The following is a 24,162-nucleotide window of genomic DNA, read 5'->3' on the forward strand; positions in this document are numbered from 1 at the left end:
GTACACAACAAAACTTTGTTGACTAGTGAGGCTAATTAATTGAACAAGTATGTTCTTTATGTGATATGCTTGTGCACCTTGCTGCCTTGGGGATGAAAATTAGTAATATATTGGTAATTATAGAAAATTAAGATTACAAGTAATGACTCATCGTTAAATCAGTCTTCATTCTGTAGAGTGGGGATGCAGTGCTGTGTGGGGGTACAGAGGAAGAATGAGTTGTCACCAGCATTGTTTTCTGTATGTGACAAGTGCCTTGCTGAGCAAATAGAAACTAGGTGGGTGGTCTGTGGCTTCCATCTTTCAAAGAGCCCATTTGCTACTTATTTGTTGTTGTATCTCCTGTTGGTAGAGCGTTATCATGACCCCCTCCATTTTGCCCTGAGTATGTGCTCTGGCCTCAGCTGTGGCGTACTGTTGGCAGTGTGTTGTAGAGTCAGCTACTTCTTCCACCTTTAGTTATAATGAAAAAAACCCTCTTCAGAATGACTCATCCAGAATACTTCATTCAAAACACATGCCTGCAACCCCACATCTTCCCAATCTCTGCAGTTGTGTCCAATACCCACCTTCAATGGGAAGCCATATGTAGTGTTGCTGAAGACCCGGGTCTTCATCTTTATAAAGTTGTAGTTAAGGGCCCTTGAGAAGTATTCCATTGTCTTCTAGGAGCAGATCTCCCAGTCCATCTTACCCTCCCGCAGGGGTGCTCAGTGTTACAGCCGTGTGTGTTCTACCAAAACCAAACGGCAAGGCCTTAACCGCATGGTTCAAGTGGAGAATGCTGTTTAAAGTCTCATAAAAATCCCAAACCCTATTTTCAGTATACCCCTGAAGGCCAGCCACCTGGTCCTGTAACAATCAAGCACTAAAGCTATTAAAAGTTTGTTAGTATAAACTCTGTTCAGCTGCAAACTGAACGTCTCTTGAAAGACACTACAAACAGCACCCAGACGTGCCTGCTACTAGTTGAGTTTCCAGCAGTTTCTCTTCTTTCATCAGTAACGTAGGATGATACAACAGAACCCAAAGAAATAAAGGACAGATCTGTAAAACATAATGTGAATGAACCTTGAGGGTGTAATGCTAAGTAAGTAAATTGAGTAAAAACTATGAGGACAAATATTGTGTGGTTCTTTTTTTATAAGAGAACAGGAATTGAGACGGGTAGAGAGGCCAGTGTTCATTGGTCTTTACTAGGAAGACAGGAAGCGAGGCAAGCATGCTTTAGAAAGTCGGACTAGCTAATTTTGGAGCTGGGAAAAGTGGCACCGATTCTGGATGTAGTGAGCATAGCCCAACCAAAATAATGAGCATTTGAACATTTATGAGTGAATAATGGCATATTGGTGTATGGGGTAGGTATAGATTCATCCATTGAGAAGAAAAGATATTGTTGGGTGCTGTCAAGTATCACTCATAGCAACACTAGGAACTGAGCTCTTCCCTATCCTGCACCATCCTCACAATCTCAGGCATACTCAATCCCATTGCTGGAGTCAGTGAGTCAGTCCATCTTGTTGAGGGACTTCCTCTCTTTCACTGGCCCCTCCACCTTTCCAAGCATAGTATCCTTCTCCAAGGAATAGCTTCTTTGAACAACAACATACAAAGTAGTGAAATGAAGTTTCACCATCTTTGCCTCCAAAGAGAATTCTGGTTTTTTGGAGACTTCTACATTACACATCTGTTTGTTCTTTTGGCAATCTGTGAAGTATTCAGCACTCTTCTCCACCATCACAGTTCAAAGACATCAATTCTTCTTCTGTCATCTTTATTCATTGTACAGCTGTCAGATACATAGCTAATGATTCAAAAGACCATGGCCTGAATCCGAGTAGAAGAACTAGACTGTGCTTGGCCCCCACCTCTGATGGTTCTGACCAGGCCACACTAGCTTGTCCCAGACAGAATGGGACAGAAAAGTGGAGCAGAACTCAAAATCTAATTCTTTTTTAAAACTCCAAATTAACTGGAAAAGTAGAAAATGGAGGACCCATAAAACTGTCATCCTGAGAAACTCTTCAAACCTAGAACCAAAAAGCCTGTCCCTGAGACCATCTTCTGGCATAATAGAATTACACACATAAACACACACACACACAAATACAGACTGTTACTCCTAAGACTAGAGCCCTTTTTAAAAATTATCAGTGTGAGACCTGAAGGTCAACAATTTTCTCAAAAGCCAAGAAGAGATAATAAGGGGCAGACAAACAAGAGCACTGGAGAAGGAACAAACAGAACACAATTCAAGAGAATGTTGACACATTGTGATAATGTAACTAATGTCACCAAGCAATTTGTGGAAAAAGTCAAAAGGGAACTCAGCTTGCTCTGTAAACTTTCACAGAAAAGTCAATCAAATATTATTAAAAAGAAAAGAAATAAAGGGCTAAGGTTATGGGTCATACTTTCAACACACGCTGGGCATATTGACTCTCACCACAGCATGAGAGTTTATTGGCCTGACTTTCTTTCTCTCAGCCCTTAAGGTCAGTGTCATATACCTTGCTGACTGAGGTCATTACCTCCGCAGAGGCAATTAGGGGACAAAGTGGGTGTTAATTTCCTGACTGCTTTCCTCTCAAGTCTTAGCCCCACGCGATTTCCTCCATTTTTGTCTTGAGTATGTATGTGGTCTGGTCTGGTCTCGTCTGTGTCATTCTGTTAGAGAATCAGCTAGTTCTACATTTTAAATATGGTGAAAATACTCTTTAGAATGACTCATCCAAAAGATTTCATCCAAAATGTAAGACTCTTGCCCCAGGTTGTGAGTTAATATCATAGTTTGCATGTGTTTCTTGTCACCTGTAGGCCATCCCTGACCAGTGAATTTTAACCTAGATATGTCTGGTCCCCTTAAAGCAGCTCTACTAACATCAGTGAGATGGAACTGGTTTGCTATTTCTGTTTGCTTCATTCCACTTTAATTTCATGATCATTACTTTTTTAATAACATTTTTATGGGTCATTAGTTTTGTGTTTGATTTTCCACCTCCCACCCACTCTTCTTATTTTTTTCTGTTATCAGAACCTTAAATGCTAAGAACAAAAAAGTAAATAACAATGCAGACCTGTGATCTCAGTTTTATAAGCATGTGGCTTCACTTTGCTGCATGAATATTTGCACACAGTTAGTAAGTTTAAGTGGTTTCTAAAAAGAGAAAACAATGCAAACAATTTGAAGTCACTATTTAGAGAACCTTGACCTGTCTTAATAGTAGACAGCAGGTATAGCATATGCTTGCTTTCTGTTTTGTATATTGGAGGTATTACCCCTGGCCTGAACTACTCTAAAGGTAGTCACTAGGAAAGGCACTGGTGACAGTTCTGAAGGTAATAATAGTATCAGGCAACCCTTGACCCAGAGCAGAGCAGACTAGTCAGGGTGTTGGCTACCCCACAGATAACCTGCTGCAACCATACAGTGATTCTGTAGACCTTAGAGATCCCTGCCCTTCTGAATTTACCTGGATTACTCAATTAAATTAAGACATGCAGTCTTGTGATGGTCTTCCCATTGCTGGATTACCTAAATGGTTAGGTAATGAGGACATTGGATTGTGTCTTACACCTGTTCACGCCCCAGAACTTGTGGGAGAGCAATCAGGTTGAACTTGCACTGGAATCCTCTCTTTATCTTATCTTTTGTATCACATTCCTCATGTACAAAAAAAGAGATGGTAATAGTGACCTTAAGGAGGTCTGGTGTTGCAGTGGGTAAGTGTTCAGATGATAACGAGAACATTGACAGTTCAAAGCTATTTGGCCAATCTGCAGGGTGTGGGGGAAATGTGTCAGTCAGTTCATGTAAAAATTAGAGCCTTGGGCATCCTATTAGGAAGTTATACTGTATCTTATCCTGAATTCCTCTCTCCATATCTATTCAATCTGTATGTAGAGCAAATTATTTGAGAAGCTGAAATCTATGAAGAAGAATGTGGCATCAGGATGGGAGGAACACTCATCAATAGCCCACATTATGTAGATGACATAACCCTGCTTGCTGAAAGTGAGGAGGGTTTGAAGCATTTGTTGCAGAAGATCAAAAACTACAGCTTCAGTGTGAATTGCATTTCAGTATCAAGAAAGCAGAAATCCTTACCACTGGACCAGTAAGCCCATCATGATAGATGGAGAAAAAGTTGCCAAACATTTCATCCTACTTGGATGCACATTCAAGGTATCCCTTGATATCAGCAGTCAGGAAAATCAAGGCATGTATCGCTCTGGGAAAGTCTGCATTGTTTGAGGAATAGGATGTGCCTGAATCAGGCCGTGGTATTTCTGATCACTTGCTGTACAATGAATTAGGATGACAGAAGAACTTATACCTTTGAGCTGTGGTGTTGTACAGGAGTACTGAATATTCCATTGGCACCTAAAGAACAAATATCTTGGGGAAAGTGCAACAAAGTGCTCCTTCAAGGCAAAGATCATAAAGCATCATCTCACATACTTTGGGCAAGTTGCTAGGAGAGGCTATTCTGTGGGAAAGGACATCATGCTTGGAAAGGCAGAGGGTCTGTGAAGGAGAAGATGACCTTCAAACAAGTGGTTTGACAAAGTGATTGTCACAGTGAGTGTCAGGAAGTGTGAGGATGGCACCGGATAGAACAGATTCAGATCTGTTGTTCATAGGGTCGCTATGGATCCTGCTCAGATCTATGGCACCTAACAACAACAGCTCTGTCCTATAGTATTGCAAAGTCAAAATTGACTTGATGGCATTTCTTTTTCATATCTGTATTGCAGAGTGTTTTGAACCAGTTAGTCTTTATACATAATTTGTGCAGAATTTTACAGAGTTGAATATAATAAGCAGAATTTACGTTAATACACAAGCTGAACCAACAGTGAGCACTTCAGATTTCATGGTATGGAAGCCATCTACTCTACCTTTGTACTTGAACTACAGCCTGTTGCTGGTGGTTGTTGTTAGGTGCCCTCACGTTAAGTAGACTCATAGCAACCCTATGAGCAACAGACCTGAACACTGGTCTGTCCTGTGCCATCATCATCATCTCTGACACACTTGAACCCATTGCTATAATCACTGTGTCTGTCCATCTGGTAGAGGGTCTTTCTCTGTTTGGCTGACCCTCATCTTTCCAAGCATGATGTCCCTCTCCAAGGAATAGCCTTCCTAGCAACATGCCTAAAGTACATGAGACAAAGCTTTGTCATTCTTGCCTCCAAAGAGCATTCTGGCTGTACTTTCTCGAAGACATACCTGTTTATTCTTTTGGCAGTCCATGGGATATTCAGTATTCTTCTCCAACACCACAACTTAAAGGCATTAGTTCTTTTTCTGTCATCCTTATTCATTATCCAGCTTTCAGATACATAGCAAGTGATTGAAAAGACCATGGCCTGAATCAGGCCCACCTTAATTTTCAAACTGACATCTCTGTTCTTTAGTGATTTGGTGGGATCCCTGACAGTGGACTTACCCAATGCAGTATGTATCTTGATTTCTTGACTGCTGGTGCCAAGGGTGTTGATTGTGGATCAATTAAAGTGAAATCTGACAATTTCAGTCTCTTCTCCAAATATTGGTCCAGTGGTAATGATTTTTGTCTTCTTGATGTTGAGATGCAATCTGTTTTGAAGGCTGTAGTCTTTGATCTTCTGTAACAACTATTTCAAAGTCCTCCTCGCTTTCAACAAGCAAGATTATGTCTTCTGCATAACACAGGTTGTTCATGAGTTTTCCTCTGATCTTGATTCTTCTTTATAGAGTCCGGGTTCCTAAATTATTTGCTGAAGATATAGCTCTGATGCACACTTTTCCTGATTTTAAAACATGCAGTGTTCCTTTACTCTATACAGACAACAGTTTCTTGGTCAAAGTATAGGGTTTACATGAGCACAATTAAGTGTTAATGGAGCCCCTATTCTTCTCAATGTTAATTATAGTTTGTTATGATCGACACAGTTAAATGCCTTTGCAGAGTCCATAAAACAGATAGGTCTCTCTTCTAAACCCAACTAGATAAAACTTTTGGCATTTATCTTTCAATATGCTATTATAGCCATGATAATGTTCATTAATTTCCATATTCTGTTGTATCAACTTTCTCGGGAATGGGAACAAATATAGATGTCTTCCAGTCAATTGGCCAACTAACTACCCTCCAGAAGATTTCCTGAATCAACTCATGAGCATGTTCAGGGCTGCATCTGTTAGTTGAAATATGTCAGTTGTTGTTATAGGGTCTTTTTTTTTCCAATGCCTTTAATGCAGACTGTACTTCTTCATTCATTACCATTGACTCTTGTTCATATGGTGCTTCCTGAAATTTTTTTATGTCAGCCAATTCTTTTGATACAGTGACTCTGTATTCTTTTGAGCCTCCTGGGTCATTTAAGATGTTGCCCATAACATTTCTCAATATTGCAATGGTGTTGTTGGTAGGAGCCATCAAGGCAGTTCTGACTCACAGTGACCTTATATAAAATAGAACAAAGCATTTCCCAGTCTTCAACAATTAATTGTAATGATCGTTATTGTTTGAGTCCACTGTTAGGAACCACTGTGTCAGTCCACATCATTAAAGGTCTTCACTTTTTGTTGCCCTTCCCTTTGCCAACTTTTCTCAAGACACTGATTCCTTATAACATAATCAAAGGATATGAAACAAAAATCTCACCTCTTCATGTCTAAGAAGTATTCAGGTTACACTTCTTCCAAAATAGGTTTGTTCATTTTGGTAATCATAGTAATTTTTCTCTAATTCAGTGGGTCTCTTCCTTGATCTTTGTTATTAATTGTGCAGTTTTTACATGTGCATGAGATAATTAAAAATTAGTTGTCTTGGGTTGTTGTGGTGATGGTTATGTATTGTCAAGTTGCCTGTAACTCATAGTGACACTCTTCACAATATCTCTGAATTCTGCCCTATCCTGAGCCAGTCTCACTGTCTCTGACATACCTGTCCCTATTGCCCTAGTGACTGTGTCAATCTATCTCATCCATAGTCTTCCTTCCCTGTACCTTCCCTTTACCGTTCCAAGCTTGATATGCCTCTCCAAGGACCAGTTCGTCCAGGCAACATTTCCGAAGTATGTGAGACAAAACTTCAAAATCCTTGCCTCCAAAGAGCAACTTGGCTTCACCCTTTACAAGAAAATCCTGTTCATTCTCTTGTCAGTCCTCAGAATGTTCAATACGCTTCTCTAGCACCACAACTCAAAAGCATAGATTCTTCTTCTGTCATCCTTAGTCATTGTCCAGTTCTCTGATGAATGCCAAGTAACTGAAAAGACTATTGCCTGAATCAGGCACACCTTAATCTCTAGACTGACATCTTTGCTCTTCAGCTCTGTAAAGAAGTCCTGACAGCAGATTTCCATAACACAATCTGTCTTTTGGCTTCTAGTCCTAAGAGTGTTGATTATGGAGCCAAGAAAGCTGAAATTGTTAACAATCTCAATCTCTTCTCCATCTATCATGATGTTGCCAATTGGCCCAGTGGTGAGAATATTTGATTTTTTGGTGTTGAGCTTCAACCCATATTAGAGATTGCAGTCCTTGACATTCTGAAGCAAATTCTTTAGGTCTTCTTCAGTTTGTTGAAGGGTCTTCCTTAACTCTGATATCACAACCCTCCTCCTAAAGTTGATTTGGGTTGTTGATGTTATTGTTATGTGCCATCGAATTACCTGCGACCCGTAGTGACTACTGTATGTACATCAGCTCTGAACCTTGCCCAACCCTGAGCTTGTCTCACTAATTCCAACACTCTAAATCCCATTGCCTCAGTTACTGCATCAATTCATCTCATCCAGGGTCTTCCTCTGCTGTGCTGACCCTCCACCCTTCTGAGCTTGATATCCTTCTCCAAGGACCTGTCTCTCCTGGCCACATGCCCAAAGTAAGTGAGACAGAGCTTCAAAATCCTAACCTCCAAGGAAAAATTTGGTTTCACCCTGTGCAAGAGAGACCTGTGTGCTTTCTTGAAAGTCCATGGTATGTTCAAGACTCTTCTCCAGCACCACAACTTGAAAGCATCTATTCTTCTGTCATCTTCAGTCATTGTCCAGCTCTCTGATGCATCACAAGTAATTGTGAAGATTATGGGCTGGATTAGGTACACCTTAGTCTCTAGACTGACGTCGTTCCTTCTCAGTACTCTGGAAAGGTCCCTGACAGCAGATTTTCCCAGTGTAATTCATCCTTTTATTTCCTGACTGTTGGTGCCAAAAGTATTGATTGTGGAGCTGAGCAAGCTTTAATTGTTAACAACCTCAGTCTCTTCTCCATCTATCATGATGCTGCCGAGTTGGCCCAGTAGTGAGAATCTTTGTCTTCTTGATATTGAGCTTCAATCCATATTGAAGACTACAATCCTTGACCTTCTGCAGCAAGCATTCAGGTCCTCTTCAGTTTCAGCAAGCAGGGTCATGTCATCTGCATAACGCAGGTTGTTGATGAGTCTTCCTCCAATCCTGATGCAACATTCCTCCTCATAAAGCCCTGATTCTTTATCCCGACCTTGGAAATTATCAAATTGTGACTGCATTGCAAATGGAGACACTAAGTCACAAAACTTAGCAGAATCTCAGTGGCAAGGACCTTTCCTCAGTACTGCCTCAGGGAAAAATCTTTCCCTGAAACTGGTACATGGGATTCGGATTTAAAATTATCCTAAACGTGAGACAGGCAGCAGTGTAAAATACCAGGAGCAGTGAGTGGTACAAGACATCACAGAAGTGACTTGTGGGCTAAGCTGTCGTATGAAGGAGAGTCTGGGGAAGAGGGCTGGACTGGGTAAGTGGGAGTGCAAGGAGTGCTGATGTAGCAGGGAAAGTGAAGAGACAAGATGGCTTGGGTTATGTGTACCTTATTCCTCAGTGTGATATCTTTGTTCTTTAATGTTTTAAAGATATTATTTATAGAAAAATTGCCCAAAGCCATTTGATCTTCTAACCGCCACTTTCACGATTTTAGGAAACGTCCATCTTTTCTCCATTTGTCGTAGTGTTGCTTATTAGTATTGTAAGAATTTGTTGTTGTTGCTGGTGTTATGTTGAAATACAATCTGTATTGAAAGCTATGTTTGATCTTCATCAGTAAGTGTTTTAAGTCCAATTCTTTTTTAAGAAATGTGATTGTGAGGAGCTCTGGTGGCCTAGTGGCAAGAAGCTGCACTGCAATCCCAGACGTACACGTTTCAAATCCACCAGATGCTCTGCTGGAGAAGGAGGGGCAGTCTCCTCCTCTACCAATCAGATCTGATTTGACAGTACACACACACACACACAAAATAAAATAAAAAAAATTTAAAAAGAAACATCATCTACATATCTCAATTTGTTAATTAGGTTTCCTCCAATCCTCACACCTTATCAATAGAGTCCATTTTATCTGATTGTTTGCTCAGCATACAAATGGAATAAGTATGTTGCTGTTGTTATTATGTGCCATCAAGTAGTCTGCAACTCATAGCAACATGTAGTGTATAGAATCCTGATGTACACCTTTCCTTATTTTAAATTATACAGAATTCACTTGCTCTGTTCCAATGACCACTTCTTGGTCGATGTATAGATTACACATGAACAGTTAAGTTGTTTGGAATTTCCATTCTTAACACTGTTATCCATAACTTGTAAGATCCACAGTTAAAGGACAACTTACAGCTATCAATTATATTTTTTGTTTGTGATCTTTTCATGACCACATGACAGTCATTTTGAGATCATCATGTCACCCAAGCCTAAAGGGTTCAGTGATCTCAAGAACATCTTTGATCTTGAAGATGGAGATTGTGCCCATTGGCACCTCCATACATTTCATACATTAAAGCACCTGCTTGGAGGGTTTTGTCCAGCTCCTTGCAACCATGTGCGAGAAGACACCTCTTTATGATGTTGCCTTATCTAATGATTTCCCTGCGTATCTCTAGCTTTAGGAGAATTTTCTTGAAAAGCAACCCCTGACCAGGCAGTACCCAACCATCACTGTCAAGTCAGTTCTAACTCATAATGGCCCTCTAGGACAAACTAGAATACTCCATAGGATTTCTGATATTATCATCTTTATGGAAACAGAGTGTGTTCTTTTTCTTCTGAGGAGTAGCTGGTGAACTCAGGTCACCAACCTCTTGACGAAAAGCCAACCAGTTTAACCACTGTGGCACCAGGGCACCTGTGGGAGTGAATGGCAGAACTTAACTGATATCCGCAGCATCAAAATGAGAATGATAGAATGGTGAGAAAGATAGGAGAATGAGAAGGACTTGGAAAAAATATCAATAGTATTTAAATTAGTTTCTCCCATTTCCCATTTAGTTAGCATATTTCCCACACTCTATGTGTGTGGTCTCAACTTTGGTTGTGGTGTTAGTGTTGCCAAGAACAGTATAATTAATAGTGAACCTATAAACGACAGACCTGAACCCTCTCCTATCCTATGCCATCCTCATCATCTCTGACACACTTGAGTCAATTGCAGTCACTGTGTCATTCCATCTGGTGGAGGGTCTTCCTTTCTTTTACTGACCCTCAGAACTGCTGGTGTATTCAAACAGCATGCTTTGGAGTTGACAACACAGCTCCTTACCACTAGGCCACCAGGGCTCCCTATGTTAGTTTGTATTGTAGGTGCCATTGAGTCGAGTATTACTCATAGTGACCCTATGAACAACAGATCTGAACTCTGTTCTGTCCTGTGCCATCCTCACAAGCTCTGACATTCTCGAACCCATTGCTGCAGTTACAGTGTCTATCCATCTGTTGAGGGTCTTATTCTCCTTCACCGTTCCTCCACTTTTCCAAGCATGATAGCTTTCTTTAGGGAGTAGCCTCTCCTAACAACATGCCCAGAGTATGTGAGACAAAGCTTTGCCATCTTTGCCTCCAAAGGGCACTCTGCCTGTATCTTCTCCAAGGCATATCTCTGTTCTTTGGAATGCCAATGGGATATTCAGTACTGTTCTCCAACACCACAGTTCAAAGGCATCAGTTCTTCTTCTGTCATCCTTATTCATTGTCAAGCTCTCAGATAAGACACAAAAAAAACAGGTTATGTGAGTTCTGCTTTAATACTGTTTGAGAGAGCAAGACAGATAAGGACTCTTGTCTGCCTTTGATTGGTAGATTTGACTGGTCGTTTACACTAGGTTTTCTCAAAAATTCATTTGAAACAATACCCACTCAACAATTTTGTAACATCTTCTACCCCATAATTTTTTGTTAGAGGCACAATTAGACTTATGACATCCAGTCATAGGCAAATATTTATCAAATATACCATGTAAGAGAGCCTGACTTAGAAGCAGGGTGATGACTATAGAAGAAATCATCTTTGCACTAAAGTAGCTCAGTAAATATTTACAGCTTTGGGAGTGGAAGGGGATGGGGAGATCACTTTCTCATATAGAAACTGACACAGTTAAGTTTAATAACCATGAAATGGAAATGGTTGACCTTGTAAAACTGTAACATGGGTCTAACAATCATGCTTTTTGCTTTGTTTATTTAAATATATATTAATTCACCTGACAGAATTTTTTTCATTTATGATTTTTCGTAAAAATGCCTCAGAAGCATTAACAATTAAAATCTTATTCACTTGCACTTAAGAAACTTTCCTTATTGAAAAGAATACCATGACATAAAAATCAGTGCCCCTGGGGAAACCTAGGATTTGTCCTTACTGGTTGTGGTTGCTGAGAGGGTGATGTCCTTTATTCAAAAAGGTCTGGAGAGGGATCCGCAGAGGAGTTGATGTCCAAGTTGAGTCTTGATCAACAAGTAAAGTCTTTGTAAGAGTTTTTGCCTCTGTCTTCTCCAGTGTGTTTAATACACATGGAAGTCCGCCACAAAGCTTGCCGGTTCATCTCATCTGTACTCATTCCCCAATAGACGCTTTTGATCATGACTGTAATAGCTTTCAGCAGGAACTCTGTGATTGCCATTCTCATTTGATTTGCACACATGATTCGTAGACATGCCTCCCCTTCCTGTGGGGTCCGCAGTGCTTGCAAGAACCTAGACGGTGAGTGCTTTTGCATGCAGAGCAAGGAAGCCAATTCTGAACACCAGCAAGCTTAACCCATTTCCATCTGAAAACAGTTGGCCTTAGGCAACATATTTTTAATTGTCTAAGTCATTCTCTGTGTGCACATGCGCGCAAGCTGTGCATTAATAGCACATTTTCAATCTGTGTAAAATGTAATGGATGAGACTACATGACAGTAGGCTTAGCCCCTGAAGACTTACCAGAAAAGGAGACAGCTGTGTGGCAAAGCTGCTGCTAATAATTAGGGAAGGAATAGCCCATGGCCTGCCACTCAGCAGCTTCAACCATTTCAGTGACAACTGGCTTATTTAGCGTTGTATTCCCACCCCTTTTATGGGCCAAGAGTTCATATCTTTTTTCTGAATGTGACTTTTGATTGTCATCATCTTTGGTATCATTCTAAGATCAGGTATTACATGATGACTGAAAAGTCCTGAGTAGATTGCATGATGTATGAGCAAACAGGAGTTGTTTTAACATCTCCTTAAGAATGTTAAGTGATGAAAAGGTCTTCTTTTAAACCCCATGGGCTTTCTATTTTTAACAGGGCCCTGTTGCCTACATGGCAGTTGAAAAGAGTAAGATAAAGCTCTCTCTGGCTTGAGCTAACTGTAGGACTGATTGGGAGGCAAATTAATAGACTTCCCATTGTGATCGTGCATTTCTGCCAGGATATTTCATTAGTGTAAACACTGAACCTGTTGTAGTCTTATTTAGCCACTTGACCCTGGTTCTTTTCAGTTCTGCTGGTGCAGTGCTAAAGTACAGCAGTAGCATGCAAAGGACTGCCAGTAATTACGGGAAGCCGAGTCATTGCTGACCCAGTATGAGATTAACTGCTCCTTTGCAGTCTTTATTCTGAAATTTTAATGCTGTCTGGTGATCCTGCTCCAGTTGAGGGAATCAGGACAAAAGCGATGCTGATGGTAATGTTGGCAATTTCCCTGTTTGTTTTTCAGGTCACGGCCAGGGGCTTTGGGCCTCTGTTACAATTTGCCTACACTGCCAAACTGTTACTCAGCAGAGAAAACATCCGCGAGGTCATCCGCTGCGCCGAGTTCCTGCGCATGCACAACCTGGAGGACTCCTGCTTCAGCTTCCTGCAGACCCAGCTCCTGAATAGTGAGGATGGCCTGTTTGTGTGTCGAAAGGACACCACGTGCCAGCGCCCGCATGAGGACCATGGGAACTCTGCAGGTGAAGAGGAAGAGGAGGAGGAGGAGACCATGGACTCAGAGACGGCCAAGATGGCTTGCCCCAGGGACCAGATGCTTCCAGACCCCATCAGCTTTGACGCCGCTGCCATTCCGGCAGCAGAGAAGGAAGAAGCCTTGCTGCCCGAGTCTGACGTGCCCACGGATATCAAGGAGAGCACAGAAAAAGACGCGTTAACCCAGTACCCCAGATACAAGAAGTACCAGCTTGCATGTACCAAGAATGTCTATAATGCATCATCACACAGTACCTCAGGTTTTGCAAGCACATTCAGTGAAGATAACTCTGGCAACAGCCTCAAGCCAGGGCTTGCCATGGGGCAGATTAAGAGCGAGCCTCCCAGTGAAGAGAATGAGGAAGAGAGCATCACGCTCTGCCTGTCAGGAGATGAGCCTGATGTCAAGGACAAAGGAGGAGATGTCGAAATGGACCGAAAACTGCCCACCCCCAGCCCCGCCCCGACCACCCCTGCAGGGGCCTCCTGCCTGGATAGATCCAGAAGCATATCCTCTCCCTCCTGTTTAAGGTCTCTATTCAGTATAACAAAAAGTGTGGAGCTGTCTGGCTTGCCCAGTACATCTCAGCAGCACTTTGCCAGGAGTTCAGCGTGCCCTTTTGACAAGGGGATCACTCAGGGTGACCTTAAAACTGACTATACCCCTTTCACAGGGAATTACGGACAGCCCCATGTGGGCCAGAAGGACACATCCAACTTCACCATGGGGTCGCCCCTCAAGGGCCCAGGGTTGGAGGCTCTCTGTAAGCAGGAAGGAGAGTCAGACCGGAGAAGTGTCATCTTCTCTTCGAGCACTTGCGACCAAGTGAGCACTGTGGTGCATTCATATTCTGGGGTGAGCAGTTTGGACAAAGATCTCTCTGAACCTGTGCCAAAGGGTCTGTGGGTAGGAGCTGCGCAGTCTCTTCCCAGCTCCCAGGCCTACTCCCATGGCGGACTGATGGCTGACCACTTGCCAGGAAGGATGCGGCCCAACACCAGCTGCCCAGTGCCAATCAAAGTCTGCCCTCGCTCACCCCCCTTGGAGACCAGGACCCGGACTTCCAGCTCATGTTCCTCCTACTCCTATGCAGAGGATGGGAGTGGGGGCTCACCCTGCAGCCTCCCGCTCTGTGAGTTCTCCTCCTCACCCTGTTCCCAGGGAGCCAGATTCCTTGCCACAGAGCATCAGGAACCAGGCCTGATGGGAGATGGAATGTACAACCAAGTCCGGCCCCAAATTAAATGTGAGCAGTCTTACGGAACAAACTCCAGTGATGAATCCGGATCGTTCTCGGAAGCAGACAGTGAGTCGTGTCCTGTGCAGGACAGGGGCCAGGAGGTAGGGAACCCACGTAACTTCAAGCATGTGACCCACTCTCTCAGTCCTCAGTGTACCTCCTCCCCTGCCCCCCACCCTCAGTTGTTCTTAATTAAAGGTAAAGGGTCTGTCTCCTCCACCCAGAATGCTTCGAGGTAATTCCAAACTCAATGGTTTTGTCCTAGAAGGCACTTGGTATTTGATCTAGATTTTAAGTCTCAACAAGCAGAGACAAAACATTGAGTAAAAAAATTCCGTCTGATGCACGAAAGCATGCGCCAATGTTTTTAATCCCCCACCTGGCCCCCTCCTCCTCCTTTTCTCCTTCCTCTTCCATCCCCTTTGAAAGGATGCTATAGTCCACACACACACTCATCCTTTCAGTGGGAAGGAAAACGGAGACTCTTTCAAAATTGATTGATTGAAATACGATAGGTCAATGCTAAACAGGTGCGTTCCCCATGCCTTTTACATTTTCCTTGTCAGCTTATGACCCAGGGGCTGTCCGGTGTCTACCACGAGGCTGATGATGGACAGCTCGTCATTTAGCTTGGCCCAAGGTCACTGCAGAAGCACCCTTGTAGTGTCACACATCAGTGCATCATGGATCGTTCCCAGGCTCCCTGATGAGAAGTCACTTTGCAGAATAGTGGGATTAAGTAGCAGTGTGTGTCCACGCTGAAAGCAAAATACTTCATCAGCGTGAATCCCTACATGCTCTTCCATGCTTGCCGTTGCTGAGAGAGGATGGAACAAGAGCACAGCCAGCTGGAGCATGCGCAAGACTCAAATGACTGGAGAAGAAGCCCCCGGTTTTCCCTTTGGCTCGTAACATGAGCGTTCCCTAGAAAGATTCTGAGGGAGGTCTGTGTCATGCGTTGGCAAGAAACCAACATGAGACTGCCACCTGCTGACTCAGCCAGAAGTCCCTCCTCAGAGCTATTTACACACAAAATCTCAGAAGAGGAAAAAGTTGGTTCCTTGTTAAGGCCGTGCCCTCACTACCCTTCTGTGTTCTTGAATGCTAAGCTGATTGTCGAGTTGGCCCCTGGCTAGCTCTGTGTGAGTAGAACTGTGCTCACACCGGGCTAATTTCTCAGAATTTGTCATCAGGCCTCTGGCAGCTTGAACTTTCTTTCAGACTTCAGATTAGTGTTGTCATTGTAAGCCGTTGAGTCAGCAGTGAACCATAGCAGACCTTCCAGCAGGTTTTCAGAGGCTGTAAATTACATGGGAGGGGATTGCCTGTCTTTCTCCCAGGGAAGAGCTGGTGGCTTTGAACCACACATGCCTTTGGGTTGGCAGTGCAACTCCTTACCATTTGGCCACCAGAATGCCTTTCTGGGTACCAGCTGAGCTCATTGACCATTTGTTCCAGTCCCTGGTGAAATAGAAACTATTAAGCAAACCGGACAGCAGAAATACCACATGGGGTGGTGAATAGCTTCTCCTAGAGCAACATGTGTTTAACCTCTGCAAGATTGGCAGGAAGCACATGAGATTTTAGTTTGGGCATGTTTTGAAAGTATATTCCAAAGCTCCCTGTGCCGACTACAAAAATTCCCTGTGGTCACTTCTTCCTCTTTGCTAGTTTGTCTGATGCACGCTCTTTCTCTTACTGCCTGGAAGAAATCAAGAAGAAAAAAATACTGAGATGATTTAATGTAGCTAAAAAGCCATAAAGGAAATTGGAATGAGAACTGTTCCCAATTGAATTTATCATATTCCCAATGACTAGCCATGGAAGACTGTGCCTAGACTGCCCCACAGCAAACCCCTCTGTCCTTGACCTCTGTACAAGGAGGTTCTGTACAAATGGCAAAAAGTTTCGCTTTCTCCTCCCCCATTCTCACTCTCTGGCTACAACTTTGAAGGGCTTTCTTTTGTCCCCTGACACTGTGTTCCTGAACAAGAAACCTAGCTAGATCCAGTTCCTCAGTATAGTTGGGGAAGAGGACAGATGTGTCCCTGCCTTTGTTTATGTCTCCCTAATGAGGAGCTCTTCCACTCAGCTTAAAAGGGCTAGATGTTTATGACACTTGCACATACACTCAACGAACTGTCAGTGTCAGATAAATCTTCTTTTGCTTCTCTGGATCAGAGAGCTGAGTGTCACTTCTTGGAACTTAAAGCCCACAAGAGCACATGTGTCTTCCTTCTGTTGATAATATGCTGAAGGAAGACATGGAGAGGTGAAAAGAGAAAGCACATGTGTTTTTCCTGTGTTTGGACAATATACTATGTCTGCCTTAGGACTAATAATAGTTTAATCCATTAAAAGGAAGACACATCCAGTCTATAAAATAGTCATTAATAGAACTCTGTCTCGTCTCCAGGAAATATTCCTGGTGGTGTTTTTTTTCAGGCTTGTATTTTTACTTTTCAAAAATAATCTTTGTTTACATTTCTAACAAGTGCAAAACCAGACGTTTGCTAACGTGCTCCACATTTCAAAAAATTCCTTATACCTCTCTCTGTAGTACATTTTTGGATGAGAGCCCTGGTAGTACCATTAACACACGCAGCTGCTAACTAAAAAGTTGGCACTTCATACCCACCCATCTCTGTGGAAGAAAAGCTTACCGATTGACTCTTGTAAAGATTGCAGCCTAGAAAACTCCACCAGAGGGGTGAGGGGGAGTGGAGGGTGTTTCTATGCTGTCACTCATGGAGTCATTATGAATTAGAATCAACTCCATATCGATTATAGTAGCTAAGGTTGCTCCCAATTTGGCATTACAGTTATGGTAAAAATGGTTAGGTTTTTCTAAGAACTCTGTCAGACACTCAGCCTGGCTCCCTCAGAGACAGACTCCTCTTTGAATTGAGAACTTGCCATTGGGGATTTCTTTGATGGAGTCTTTTCCCCAGTAATGACATTGAAGGCAGATCCTGGGCAATATGAGCCCTAACTCTGTCTTTCCAGACTGGTGTACAAGAAGCCATCCTCTTTTGAGTGCTTACTAGATCTGAGCTATCCTCATCACCTGTTCCTTCTCACAAGATTTCTACATTTGGCTAGAGCAGTGGCAACCCAATCTTGTAAGCATTAGATGCAAACAGGACTAAATAAAGCATGTTTCTTCTTTTGCTTCTATGAGAGGCACCATGTTATATGAAGCACCAGTGAAGGAAAAGAGAACTGATTCTGTCTTGATGGGCTTTTGTATGATGTATCAGTGCATTTCTCTTGAGGCAATCTTGGATGGGACATTAGTATCAGAAAGCAAAGGCTGCTACTACTTGCTGGACATCACCCTGAGAGGTCTGTACACCTTCACACCCTGTCTTCCTCCAGCTCTGTAAGGAGACAAAATGCTCAAAATGTACTTTGTATTCTCTAAGGTGTTCTAGTTACACTATATTATGTGGCACCTCCCTTAGTTTCCATCTTTCTTAACTATTTACATAGCTTTGAAGATAGCTTAAATTTAGCAAATTTTCCTTTATCAATAGTCAGCTCTTTTAAAATACCTGTTTTTTCTCTCATAACAAATCAGACAATACTCTACTTCAATATAACAAATTTAATAGTCTTTCTTGGTGGGCCTGCAGTAATATGTAAGCATAGTCACATTATAGAGGTTTACATTTTCTTTTTATGGTATTGTTGCTGTTGTTGTTGTTATGTGCCGTCGAGGCGCTTGCGACTCATAACGACCCTATATACAACAGCCCTAAACTCTTCTCTGTCCTGTGCCAATCGCACTGTCTCTGACACTCCCATCCCAATTATCCATCACACTCCCCACCCATCTTCCCAGGTAACACTGAAGACACCAAACTGCACGGCATTCGTTCCGCAGGCCGTGCAGAGAGGGTGTAAGGAGCCTGACTGGCAAAAAGCTGGGCACCTAAAGGGTCCCAGGTTATTTATGGTATTACACCATATAAATTACATCACAATTGATGTATTCACCACTTATCATCATGGATTCCGATGGTCTCAGGTTTTTTCCCCTTACTGTAAATACAATTGCAGTAAACATTTTTGTGAAGATATTTTCAGTTGTTGTTAAGTGTCTCAAGTTGAAGCCAACTCATCGCGACCTTAGGGACGAGAGGTATGAACTTCTCCCAATCCTCCACCGTCTTCACGACCCCTGTTATTCTCAAGCCCATTGTTAAAGTGACAGTGTCAGTACATCTGTGCCGGGGTTTCCTTTTTCTCTCTGACGCTCCACTTTTCCCAGCATGATGGGTTTTTTTCCCCCCAAGGACAGACCCTTCCTGATAACATGCCCAGAGTATGTGAGATAGTTGCACAACCCATTTCTCAAGGGAGCATGATGGTGGCACTTTCCAAAAGAACATCTATGTTCTTTAGCAGCCTGTGGGGTACTTTTCAGTATTGATGCCTTTATTTTATGGGAGGGATTCCTATAAGTGAGTTAAAAGTTAAGCACATTTATTAAATAATACATAATTACCTTTCTGAAAGACTGTAGCAGTTCACCTGCCAGCAATGTGCATATCCATTCCCCTTGTTTTTGCCAGTTTTAGATGTTACCATTCTTTCATTTTTACCAATCTGATAGGCAAAAACTAGTAACACGTTATGTATTTCCCTGACTACCAAGGAACTTGACATCTTTTCCTCTATTTGTTTACTGTCCACATTTCCTTTTATATTGTCTGTTTATATCTTTGACCATTGGTGGAGGAGAAATTTTTAATTTTTTTAAATCTGTGTATATTAATTTTCAAGACCTCATGGAGGGCCTCAGGCCTAGTGTTATTATATTTTGGAGGAACATTCTCCTAAGTCATACAGCAGTCTTCTGTCAAATCGCTGTACTGAGGTCATCTGGGGTTGCTGTGATGCTGAACCTGTGCCAGTGGGGTGTCAAATGCCATAATGGTTACCCATGGTGGATAGTGTTTGGTGGAGCTCCCAGTTTAATCAGGTTTGGAAGCAGGAGTAGCATCCACTTCCTAAACGACATGCCTCTGGAAACTCTTATGAACTTAGAGAAATGATGATGGTTATAGAAAGGCTTCAGGTCTTTTCTTCACAGGATCACTATGAGTCGTGCTCAACTTGACTATAATGAGTACAGCATATTCTCTTTAAACTATTGTTGTTGTTGTTGTTGTTGTGTGCCATTAAGTCGGAATTGACTCATAGCTGACCAGCTGACCTTCTTTCACAGGCAGCAAATCACCCAGAGAGCTTGTGAAAAGCACATACTGAATCAGAATCTACATTTTCACACTCTCCTTTATGTTACTTTTATTTTTTAAAAAAAGTGGACTGGTTTGCATACAAGATTTGTATACATTGTGCTTCATTCATGTATTTTGTGCTTCACACTTTAACATTACGTTTCATACAATCATTTATATATACTGTGTTTTGTAAAATCAGTCATCCTTGGTCTGTGCCTACCATCCCCCCATCTTTTCAGGTCCAGTAAGGATCTTTCCTTTCCTCTGCTCCCACTGCCCTGCCCATACACGTCCACCAAACATGGCTAACTAGTGATTTCCCTCCCTCCCCATTTTCCACCTCTTTTCTTCTGACTCTTTGCCCTTTTGGACTTTTATATTCGCATCTTACTAGTTATCCTTCTATTTTCTTCTAGATCTCCAGGGGAGACTTAACTATATTTAAGAGTTACCTCAGAATCTTTTTAGAATGTCGGTTATGATTCAGTATGTCTGGGGTGGAATGGCAAATTCTCCTCAGGAGGAGCCTGAATAAGTTCAAACACTTACTTGCCTGAGAGCACTACTTAATTGCAGGATAGTGACTACATCTCTTATAATCTGTGTTTTTTCCCAGAAATAATTCCAGAGACAGTCAAGTAGGAGAGATTTTGCAGGATCCATTTCTTAGTCTGTTGTGGCTATTAGGTGTCATCAAGTTAAGCACAATTCATAATGATCCTGTGAACTATAGATCTGAACCCTGTCCTGTCTTGTGACATCCTCACCATCTCTGACACATTCAAGCTTCTTAGTATGAGAGGGAAGATGCGTCAACACATCTCACCTTCCTAGCTATTCCTATTGAAGCACCAATCCAAGGCGCAGCCTGTTCGCTCCCTGGTAACTCACAAGGATCTGAGAGTCGTGTAAGAATATGGATGTTAAAGGTTTATCAGTCAGCATCTCAGGGTGCTGTGTTAGATTGACCCTGGCCTTTTCTTTCCTGGAACATCTACTTGGCACCTTGTAGTGAAAACAAGAAAGAGATAGGAAAAAAAATTATTCACAAACAGTCTTCCACTAGGATTTCTGTAGGAAATAATGCTTGTTTGGTGCTCACTCTTCAAAATATGCATCTCCATTCTGTTTCTCCAGTAATCCACACAGAACAAACCAACCAGAGACACCAGGCAGTTGAAATGTGTGTTAAGAGGCCATGATGAGGCGAGCCAGAAATAGCACTGTCTGATGACAAGTCTGTAAAAGATATGCAGTGAGAGCAAAGATGACGGGGAAATCCACAGAGCAAGAAAGTGATGGTTTGGGGGTTGGAAATGTTTTTGTGTTCTTTTTTTGTTTTTTTCTTTTCCTTCTTTTCTCATAGTTGAATATTCTGAAAAGAAAGTCTTATTTCTTATATAAATTTTGTTTTGGTGGGTTGTTGTTTTTAATCTGAGAGGAAGAAGATGATGGTTTTGTCTGCAGAATGGGGAGCAGTTGTTGGCAGGGAGAAAGAAGGATGGGGTGGCTTTCAGCTTCTCCAAAGGAAGACCAACGGAGAGCAGGAATCTGGCTTCTAGACCGTGGCATCCTCTGCTCAGCTGGCTGCCTCACTCGGGCAGCACGTGAGGGAGGCATGTGAAGGTTTTGCTCACTGTCCAGATGCAACAGCTTCTTTCTATCCTGTGTCAGCATCTGAGGCTACACTGCAAGGATCATCTGTATCATTAACTCTTAAAAAGTAGAGTCTCCAGAAGACCTAAAATGAGTAGGATGGTGCATTTACATGCTAAAAGCTGTCCTTTGGTCCTCTTCCTCCTGTTGTGCCCCAAGGGCTTTGCTGGAGATGGGTAAAATCAGCAGGAGAATATGACGCAAGCCGTGGCACTGTCCTGCACTGCCTGCTCTAGCCCTGGGTCTGCTGACCTGAGACTGCCCTTGACTCCGAGTCTCTACTAAAGACCAGAGTTGCAGACTGACAGCACTTCTCGAGCAGCCCATTGGCAGACCCAGTCCAGTGCCTGCAAATCACAAACCGCAGTTTGCAACCTAATTTACTGGATCTCTATGTGGCGTGTTGAATGTACTCAGAAGCCTTCTGATGGGCAGTGCTGATGCTTGGTGGCACTTGGCATCTTGTCGAGTTGGATGTTTCACAATATTTGTGAGAGTCCGGTAGATGAAAGGGAGTACTAGTGGCCTAGAGGATAAGGAGTTTCACTGTCAACTCAAAGGCAGAGGGTTTGAATCCATGGATTGCTCCACAGGAGGAAGATGGGTGGTCTCCTCCCTGCAGTTTACAGCCTCTGGATACTCTTGGAGGGTCAGCCACAAGTTGGTTTCAGCTCCACAGTATATAATACCAACAACAGTAGTTGAAAAGCTAGACGCTGCTAAGAAAACCTGATAAATGTGTGTAGAAATGATGAATAACATGCTAAGCCCTTTGGAGCCCTAACAGCTCCCCGGGAGAAAAGGGGTGTGTTTTGACAGCACTTGTCCTGTGCCTGCTGACCCAAGTGTAGGAGGTTCAGGTCAATGCAGAGATGCCTCAGGAAACCTCCTTCCCCAAAATCCAGGCTTTGAGAACCGTCTTAGAGTGTATTTCTGCTGTAGTACACGGACATTGCCATGAGGCAGAGTCTACTTGATGACAGTTGGTTTGTGGAGGAAGGTTTGGGAGCCCACGAGCCTGTGAGCAGAGTAACCTTCAAGCTCCATAAGAGGACTGAATGGTTGGTTGTTCTCCAGGCACAATGTGTGTGTGCTAGGAGCTTTGAAAATAATAAATGAGTGTGGTAAAGTTATTAGTGTGCCTTTCCAAGAACACTTAGGGGCTCCCCTTTTGTTAACGTCTTCTTTTCTAAAAGGGTTACAGAACCTTTTCAAAAGAAACAGGAGGCTTTGGTTTGGGAGGAGGGTGTTATTCCCCTGCATGGAAGAATGTATTGTCTATAGCCGGCTATTTTCTTTTATTTTGACCTTCTCTTTTAAAAAAAAAAGCATCCTGAGTTGCAAAAGCTCTGCTGAAATTTTATATGGCCTTTTGCTTCAAGGACTTTGACACTAGCATTGTTGATTTTTCCTTTTTCCTGTCAATCCTCTGTCCTGTTTCCCTCACGTTTCATATTCACTGACTGGATGATTTTAAACACAGTAGCTCTTGGTACAGAAGCCCTTATGACTTTCCCTGTGGCCTGAGCTATAGGTGTATTTTCTTTCTGAAAATAAGCAAACAAGATCTAGAGCAGAAGCAGAATCGCTTTGTTGTCAGCAGAGGGGGGAACTCCATGAGCCCCAGAAGTGCTGAAACCTCTGCTGTGCAAACAAGGCTCTTGCCTGGTGTTGAAACATCCGTGTCTCTAACAGACAGACCTCTGTGTTATTTAGGCTCCATCCAGGATCTGAGTGTCTGTTTGTTATCCTCAGGGTATGAAAGGGAAATCAAACATTCTTTCATATCATTATAAGCCCTGTGCAAACACAGCCCCATGGACAAAGCCCTTTACCGAGCCATAACAAGGAGCTGTTTGTCCTGGCTTCCGTCTTTAGCAGTTGGAGGCCTATGAACTGAGTGGTGTAATGTGCCCTGCTGCAATTTTGCTTCCTTGAGCCAAAATTTTACAGGTGTCATGGGACAGGGTTCACCATGTGGAAGTCGTACCCGAGCACCCATTGAGAGCCTTCAACAAATGCCACGTGGAGTGAGGCTCATAGCAAAGAAGCAATCTAACAAAGAATTTGCACCTAGCCACAGAAAAGCCAAACGATCACTGAGTGTGTTTGCCTTTGTACAGGGGGATTAACTGGTCACAAACACCAGGATCTGGGCTCATGTCTGCATGTAGCTGATACAACCAAGGAAGAGATTTTAGCTTGGAATAAAACATCTACATCCTCACTCACTGGCTTGAAAAACAAACATGTAACCCTGCAAACATGTAACAGACACTAAGGGGGTTTGCTATCTTCACCTAGAAATTTTTTTAATATTAGACTTTAATATTCATTTGGTATTAATTAAGTGTTGGTTTACTACTAGACATATGGAAGTATATAGGGGGGTACATTTTTTAATACATTTTAATTGATTTTCATATAATAATTACCTTTACAGTATGTTTCATTCATATGCACTTGTTGTATACAATCTTTCATTTACTTTGTGTTTCATACAATCATTCATATACATTCTATTTTCCATTTTTTATACTTGTTCATTTACAATATTTGAATATGTTGTTTTTCACACCAGATCCTTCCCATTTCCCTCACCCTTCCCATCAGATTGTGCTACCCTATGATTAATCTCCCTGACTTTGAGTCTATCCCACCTGAATTTCAGAACCATCTCAGAAACAGGTTTAAGGCTTTGAACACTAATGAGCGAAGGCCAGATGAGTTGTGGGAGGATATCAAGGGTATCATCCAGGAAGAGTGCAAACGGTC

General features: G+C 42.5%; 1 protein-coding gene across 1 annotated transcript in view; it reads left to right on the plus strand.

Moving 5' to 3' along the window:
- BACH2 (BTB and CNC homology 1, basic leucine zipper transcription factor 2) overlaps positions 1 to 24,162 on the plus strand; it is a 255,438-nt gene that overhangs the window by 198,050 nt on the left and 33,226 nt on the right. Inside the window, exon 3 of the mRNA XM_006881215.1 lies at positions 12,991 to 14,583. Coding sequence (XP_006881277.1) covers positions 12,991 to 14,583 — 1,593 coding nt within the window. The remainder of the gene's footprint in view (positions 1 to 12,990; positions 14,584 to 24,162) is intronic.

Source organism: Elephantulus edwardii, unplaced genomic scaffold (assembly GCF_000299155.1).
Source record: "Elephantulus edwardii isolate Elephantulus edwardi_28Jun2011 unplaced genomic scaffold, EleEdw1.0 scaffold00013, whole genome shotgun sequence".
NCBI classification, from domain to species: domain Eukaryota; kingdom Metazoa; phylum Chordata; class Mammalia; order Macroscelidea; family Macroscelididae; genus Elephantulus; species Elephantulus edwardii.